General features: G+C 36.3%; 1 protein-coding gene across 3 annotated transcripts; it reads left to right on the top strand.

Annotated features, from left to right (window-relative positions):
- Positions 1-1,998: 1,998 nt before the first annotated feature.
- Positions 1,999-8,178, top strand: LOC126717683 (glucan endo-1,3-beta-glucosidase 3). 3 transcript variants are annotated; one of them, XM_050419522.1, is made up of 5 exons: positions 1,999-2,374; positions 4,032-4,089; positions 5,622-6,875; positions 7,302-7,329; positions 7,506-8,178. In XM_050419522.1, the coding sequence occupies exons 3-5, from the start codon at positions 5,663-5,665 to the stop codon at positions 7,660-7,662; spliced, it is 1,398 nt and encodes a 465-aa protein (XP_050275479.1). In that variant the 5' UTR covers positions 1,999-2,374; positions 4,032-4,089; positions 5,622-5,662; the 3' UTR covers positions 7,663-8,178. The 3 variants fall into 3 exon arrangements, with proteins under 3 accessions (XP_050275479.1, XP_050275478.1, XP_050275477.1); XM_050419521.1 differs by having other exon boundaries at positions 4,032-4,092; XM_050419520.1 differs by lacking the exon at positions 4,032-4,089 and having other exon boundaries at positions 2,005-2,374.

The raw sequence follows: 8,178 nt of genomic DNA, 5'->3' as shown, positions 1-8,178 counted from the left end.
TGAGTCAAAGTCTATAGACCCCTTAAAAGGGTTTTCATTTTCTTTTACAAAGGGGAAATAGAGGGGTACATGAAGACTTTATAGGTGTAAGCTCAACCCCACTATAAAACTCTCAAAGTAATTTAAACACATATAGACTATCCAACTCTCTCCTTAACACAAGACAAAACCCATAAAATAAAAATTAAATTGTTAAGAGTAGTAAACAATATAATACTATAAATGTGAACAATATATATTCGTAAGCCTTGCTCTGCACTAAGATGCTTATTCTTCGATGGAGTTGGAAGCTTATGAATAAGGTCCCTTCAACCATTACTATAGTCAGTGTCAAATTTTTAATAAGTATTCCATCTTTTTAAGCCTCCAATTCTCAACTTTGCACATTGCAAGATTATGAACTGAAAAAACAAAAAAAAAAAAACAAAAAAAACCCTTGTACTTGCAAGGTTTTGAAACCCAGATTGGACTGGGCGGTCCAATCGGGAAAATTGAGAATTGGACTGAAATTCGGTTTTTTAAACCTAGAGAACCGGAAAAAATTAAAGAAAAATGCGGCTGCCAAGATCTGAACCTAAGCTCTCACACCTTGTAAGCAAGATTGAAGTCATGACCAACAGATCAAGTGCTCTTCTTGGGAGCTAGTGTGCAATATTATTAAATTTATATTAAGTTTACGTTATTTATAGTTTCTAAACTTCTATGTCATCTTTCTCAACATATTAAATATTACAAAATTAACTTTTTATTTAAGAATAATACCTATGCAATTTATGAATTTATTTTAAAAGTCGTTTCTAGTTAATTGAAATGATTTCTCTTAAAGGATTATTATAAAAATTTCTTTTTATGCTTATTTATGTTGTACTATTTTTCATTAACCTTATAATGTACTATTTTATGTATTTTGTTTCAAATTTTTAAGATATTTTTAGTAAATTTTGCTAATATTTACAAATTTAATATATTTATTTATATTTAAATAATTATTAAATTAATTATGATGTCATCACGATTCGACCTCAAAAACCTTGAACCTCTCCCTTTTACGGTTCAATGAATGATTCGGGTCTGAAAACCTTGTGCACTTGTCCTACTCCTTTTATTGTCCTCGAGTACCCACAATGAATTCCTCTTCTAATCCCCACTCATATATTTTTCCATCTTTGCAACATTTTTTTCCCCCTTTCATTATTTCTATTTCAAGTTATTCTATTACCATAACATTTTTATCATAATTCTAACGTGACAGATTGTAAGTAGTTACATTTTTTTGGGGATTTGTAAGCAGTTACCTATTTTGGACATAACAAATTTCTCACATTTCTTTTTTACTACACACAATTTATCATATTAAAGTTATGACAAAAGAAAATTATGGTACTCCGCTAGGTAAGAGCTTGGGTCAACATGCCTTTGGGTATGATACCTCACCTATAAGTTGTTCACTGAGATCATTGATGATTATAGTGTAGGATCTTAACTCAAGGGTGTTTAGGGTGTTACCATAATTATCACTTGATATTGAAGGTACACTAATCAACTTATCTAACCATTTTTTGCTCAAAAAAATAAAAGAGAAAAGAAAAAGAAAAAGAAAATTATGGTCCCAGATCTTCTCTTCTAAACTCCCGGCATGCAAACAACTCTTTCCCTGCCCCTCGTGGGGCTACCCTTGTCTTCGTTGTCTAGAATACAAAAAAAAAAAAAACAATAAAATATGTCTGTGTCCGGAATGTAACCGTTGAATCCAGCTACAATTCCACGTCATACACTGGTTTCCTCGTGGATCGTGACCCTCTGACACGCATTGGATTCACATACAAAGCCTAAAACATAGTTTAAACTTTAAAAGCCCTGAAGTGAAACTCCACGCCCCAACTTCTTCTATTCTCTTTCAAAAAAAAAAAAAAAAAAAAAAAAAACTTCTTCTATTCTGTGCTACTCCTCACTGCTCACCATGCACCCTCATGTCACTCTCAGCCGTTCGATTTTAGTCAAAATAAACCTCTTTTTATTTCCCACCTTAAAAAACCCAACAGCTCCCAACTAAACGAAACGAAACTTAAACTAAAAGGGAGCTCAAAAACCCTTCTGCTTATATATAGTTCTTCAACTTTTACTCACACCTCAAAAGGAGCTCCCTTTTCTCTCTCTCTCTCTCTCTCTCTCTCTCTCTCTCCAAATTTTTTATTTATTTTTTGGTTATTTCTTTTGGGTTGGTTCAGATATCCCTTTTTCTTGCTTTCTTTGAGATTGGTCTAAGTGGGTTTGTGTTGTTGTTTTGGAAGATTAAGGATTTCATACTGGGATTCAATGGCTATGCTGTTGCTTTTCTTCCTACTAGCAGTCTCTGTGGTTTCTGCCGATGAAGGTGGGCTTCTTTCTTTCTATTTTTGCTCTCATTGTTTCCTTTGTCTTTTTTTTTTTTTTGGTATTATAACTTCTGGCTATCCATTTTCTTTGCTGAAACTGAGCTTTTGTGTGCTCACTTATGGCTTATCTTGCTTTATTATTCTATAAATGTTTAGCATTTTATGATTTAAAACTAATGGGTCTCATTCCCTTATACCATTTTTGATGTACTATCTGCTAATAACCTTTTCTTTTCTTCCTTCCCTTTTCAAGTTGCATCATATGTGTGCTTGATGTGTTTTCTATGTGGGTTTGCCTCTATTTTTGGGTATCATATAACTTTTGTTGAAACTGAGCAATTTCTTTTCCTTCATTTTTAAACTGGGTGAAGTAGTAGTTCTTTTTATGTGTCCCATTGATTCAAACTCAGTTATGTGAAATGCCCCTTTTCATATTTTCCTCTATAATTGTATAATGTATTGGATAACTATTGAGTGATTTGAACAAACAGTTTGTTGGAGAGAGAGAGAGAGAGAGAGAGAGAAGTAGACTGGTCTTGGTGGTTATCTTTCTTTCAACTGGCCAAAGCAGGAAGCTTCTGTAGCAAATCTTTCCCTTTTATTTTAAAATCTCTGATCTGTCCTTAAGGCTCTTTAATGGGCTATACATTATTGCGTCCCAGCTCACTCGTCAGCGCTTTAGCACCTTATACTACATTTCCAAAGAAAATGTGGGACCAAAACATGTTCGGTGGGGTGTATGAATTCCATGTAGTTCTTATTCCAAAAAAGGGTAGTATTGTCATTCTGATTCTGGAATCTAATATACTGGACGGTTGGTCCACTGTATTATGTGCATAAGCCCACACCTTCCTCAACCATTCTGAATATGGAATTGGCTATATCTAAATGACACAGATCTAAATCTTAGGTCATTTTTAGAGTACAAAGTTATAAACTATTTCATAGAACCAGGTGGGGTGATTGTAATAGTATGGTCTTAGTTATCTTTTCTTTATTGTACTTTTTAGGGAGTTGTATCTTAGGAAATTATGGCTGGGGACCACAGTTCATGAAGCAAAGGTTATTAGTTCGAATCTCCCCTTCCTTCTCCCTGATAAATGACCAAATTGTCTCACAAGAATCATTTTATCTAACAACACTCCCTTCACCTGAATTGCTCTTATTAAGTGGGGTCCAACATGTGGGAATATATGTATATATTTATAGGAGGCAAGGTGGAGACAAGGTTTGAACCCAAAACCTCATGCTCTGATACCAAGATAGATGATTGATTGTCCCAAAAGCTTAGGAAATGATGAATTAATTCATTTAATCAAACACTTCCATTAGGCCACAACCTCACACTCAAAAAAAAAAAAAATGCAGTATCTTCAGTTAGAAAAAAAAAAAAGTGTTCCAGGATTCTATTTAATGGTTAAAATTTTATTTCTTGGATTTATGTACAAAGTGCCACGTAATTTTTGGTGTGGCAGGCCTCCTTATATGATAATTTGTTGGAAGCAATGCTACAAATCTTATGTGATGCTCACCGACCAAGCCAGCCAACATTTAATAATTTGTACCTTCTTGCCAAAAATTTATTGATATGCATTTATGAATCTGTTCTAACGTATACATTGGATCTTTTTTGCCAAAATATTATTGATGTATTAGGAAGGAACAAGCTGTGAATGACCTTGAAGTCTGTCATGAATGAATGCCAGGTGTTAAGGTGGTGAGCAGCAACTGAGCACCGCATAACTTTCCGCCTAGGAAATTGTGTGGTTTCTTAAGCTTGGTCTAGATGTCTTAAATCGTTTATATACATTTTAAGTTATGGGATTACAACTCCATTCCCTCTCCCTTGTGTGCATATGTGTGTGTGTTTTTCTCAAAAAAAGAAAAAAGTTATGGGATTATAAATTTGAATTTTTCATGTGTGGGACCATGCAATTTGTGCTCTTAGTTAATGTTTGTTATTTTCTAGAAGCATCTAAACACTAGGATACTTTCTGTTTTCTTTGATTAACAATCAGAGGTAAGCAAAGCTCCACTATTTTGATGTATGAATGTGCTACAGATGGCCAAAACTGTGATTTCTGATGATGGCATTCTAGTGTTATATATATGTATGTATATATACCAACCCAAGTATGGCCCAGATATTTAGCATCCTTAATTTTGTTGGCTGCTCGTTCTCTTTCTAGTTGTCACTTGTCTGGAATCCCATCATAGCTGTTTGATTGTATAATTTTTTATGTCCTGAACAGAAGAGGAAAACATAAAAATCCTGATCTCAATAGCAAGATTAGTAAATTATTGTCATCCATCAGATTTTTCCAGTAGCAGACATACAATGATCTCAGAATTTTATAATGCCTCTTGTGTCCTGTGTATTTCTATAATTTAATGACTGTTAACTTTAGTTCCAGTAAGTGTTGCGATATCTAAGATCAAATTAGTCCTCAAGCTTTGTATCTGACTTCGGAGGGACAATGAGCCCCATAATCTAGGGGCTGATCATAACATATCCCTTCCAACTAAGTATTGGAGTGACAAATTTTGCTCATTGCTTTATGATGATTCTTAACTGGAATTGGTCTGATTGGATTGGGTCTTACCCAGGTGTTAAACTAGACCCACTGAGAGTAGATGGATGTTTGGTAATATCTGAGTTTATATATTCTGTTTACGTTTGATCAATCATGTATTTGTGGTTGGCTATATCATCAGCTTTACTGGTGAGACTTAACACACTAAATATTCTTGTTGATTATTCAGAAACTATGTGAATGGTAGATGATCATTTGGGTTTACCTCTTTGTACCTCATGTAGCTTAAACTATCACACGGTAACTAGTGTTATTGCAGTTTTTTTTTTTTTTTTAATAGCCAGTTTGTTAGGATTATAGGATGATATCGAGAATCTTCTGTTGGAATATAATTAACTTTATCCTTGAAAGTTAGAGCTTAAAATCTACTTCTTGTGATTGATCATAAAGTATGTGAATGGGTGATGATCATTTGATCAAGTCGATATTATAAGAAGGCCAATAGATGATATTGAAAGTCTTCTGAATGATTAGATTCTTTTTACTCGTCTCAATAATGCCTACATGTTTGATTGTTTGTCCACATTAAACTATGGCTTTGTTGCACAAAGGATTGTATTTAAGTGTTGTGCTTTATTGAATATGGAACATAATCTGTTTCCCATGGAGAAGGTATATGTCTAAGCCTTCAACCTTGTTTTTCCTTTTGCAGATGCCTTCATTGGAGTAAATCTTGGTACAGACCTCTCTAACATGCCAAGCCCAACTCAGGTAGTGGCCCTTCTTAAAGCGCAGAATATTCGACATGTCAGGCTCTATGATGCTGACCAAGCCATGCTCCTTGCCCTTGCCAACACAGGCATCCAGGTGACTGTTGCTGTTCCCAATGACCAGCTCCTTGGGATTGGTCAGTCCAATGCCACTGCAGCCAACTGGGTTACTCGTAATGTTCTAGCTCATGTCCCTGCTACCAACATTACAGCAATAGCTGTTGGATCTGAAGTCCTAACGACCCTCCCAAATGCTGCTCCAGTCCTAGTCTCAGCGTTAAAGTTCATCCACTCTGCCCTTGTTGCCTCTAATCTAGATCGCCAAATCAAAGTCTCCACTCCGCACTCTTCTTCCGTTATCCTTGACTCGTTCCCACCTTCCCAAGCCTTCTTTAACCGCTCATGGGATCCAGTCATGGTTCCCTTGCTCAAATTTTTGCAATCTACAGGATCATACCTTATGATTAATGTGTACCCATATTATGATTACATGCAATCCAATGGAGTGATCCCATTGGACTATGCATTGTTCCGCCCCCTTCCTCCGAACAAGGAAGCTGTGGATGCTAACACGCTCCTTCATTACACTAATGTCTTTGACGCTCTTGTTGATGCAACTTATTTTGCAATGTCCTATCTAAATTTCACCAATGTCCCCATAGTAGTTACTGAGTCAGGTTGGCCATCCAAGGGTGGCTCAGCTGAGCCAGATGCAACCGTTGAAAATGCCAACACTTACAACAGTAACTTGATCAGGCATGTGCTTAACAACACAGGGACTCCTAAGCATCCTGGGATTGCAGTTAGTACTTATATCTATGAGCTTTACAATGAGGATTTGAGACCTGGTTCAGTCTCTGAAAAGAACTGGGGGCTTTTCAATGCTAATGGTATGCCAGTTTATATCTTACATTTGACTGGTGCGGGGACTGTTTTGGCCAATGACACCACAAACCAAACCTTCTGTGTTGCAAAGGATGGCGCTGATCCAAAAATGCTACAGGCAGCACTGGATTGGGCTTGTGGGCCAGGGAAGGTGGATTGCTCACCATTGTTGCAGGGGCAACCATGTTATGAACCTAATAATGTTGTGACACATGCAACATATGCATTCAATGCATATTTTCAGCAGATGGCTAAATCTTCTGGGACCTGTGATTTTAAGGGGGTGGCGACCATCACTACAACAGATCCAAGTATGGAATTCTGACATGGTTAAAGTGTTGTATTTTGTCTTTTGTTGTAGAGATGGGTTAATATGTGAGCTCAAGTTAATAACCTTGATAGTAGAGTGCGTGCATCAAGAATGAAAGCCATGCCTTCAAAACAGGGGGAAAAAACTAAACAGTCAAAGTGCCATGCATGTATCCCCCCCCCAAACCCAATTTTCAAGAAAGAACATATAGTTTAACTTGGTGTTTAAGGTGTGTTTTTGGATTTTTCACAAAATGAAAGGCACAAGGAACTGGCAAAGATTTTATTAACTTGATCCTTAGACTGTTCTGACAAAACCATTGTTTTAATGAGTTGCTATAAATCAAAGAAAACGCTTTTTCATTTTTATTTGTTTTTATACTTGCACCTTAATAGTACTAATGTTTGTTTTTTGCCGATTCTTGCAGGTCATGGTACTTGTATAGTTCCCGGAAGGTATGAACTGAAACTTTGAATTATATGGTTCTGTGCTACTTACCTCTTTGTTAATTGCTCAAAATCTTTATTTTGTCCAATGAACATCCATTTATACCTCTTGATTACATCTTAAAAGTTTTGAAATAAGTTACATATTATGGCACTGAACTTTTATGCCTGTTTTGTGAATGTAGTGTTGGAAAAAATGGCACGATCGTAAATGGCACATCACTGGCCCCATCTTCCAATTCTACCACTTCTGGCTGCCTATCACAATATTTCCATGGTGATGGTTCTTTCACGAGCTCTGTGATTGTAGGCATTTTAGTTTTGAGTGCAGTTTTATTGTGAAAACTTCATGCATTTGTTTGCAACTCTTTCGACAAATGTTGGAATTGTTCAAAGATATATGCGATTCTGCATCTGTTGAAAAAACTTGCAGCATACCCAGTTTTGTTCCTCTGGAAGAGGATTTGAAGGGTCATATATATATCCGGCAAGTAGTTAGTTGATAGTGATTTATCTATTGGATTCTGTACAAACAAACCGGAAGGGGATTTCGTGTAACTAATCTTGTTGAGGCAAAAATTTGGTTTCCACTAACGTATTCTTTGAAGGGTGATCTTGGGGGCCTGACCCTTCTTAAATTGTGGTTCACGATGATCTTCATTTGGTCCCCCAATATGTTGGGAAGTTGTTCGCTTCTCAACAATGTTGCTGTAACTTACATTTCGATTCTGTGGTGCCTTTCAATGCAAAAGATTCTGGATGGGCCCTATGGACCCAAATTCCAATCATGGGTTGCCTAATTTGTAAACACCCGGCTGTCCCTAGTTAGCATAATAATAAAGAGTGCGTTCATCTGAA

This window comes from Quercus robur, chromosome 3 (assembly GCF_932294415.1).
Source record: "Quercus robur chromosome 3, dhQueRobu3.1, whole genome shotgun sequence".
Classification (NCBI taxonomy): Eukaryota; Viridiplantae; Streptophyta; class Magnoliopsida; order Fagales; family Fagaceae; genus Quercus; species Quercus robur.
Note: the sequence above shows the minus strand (reverse complement) of the source record. Positions and strands in the feature narration are given on the sequence as shown.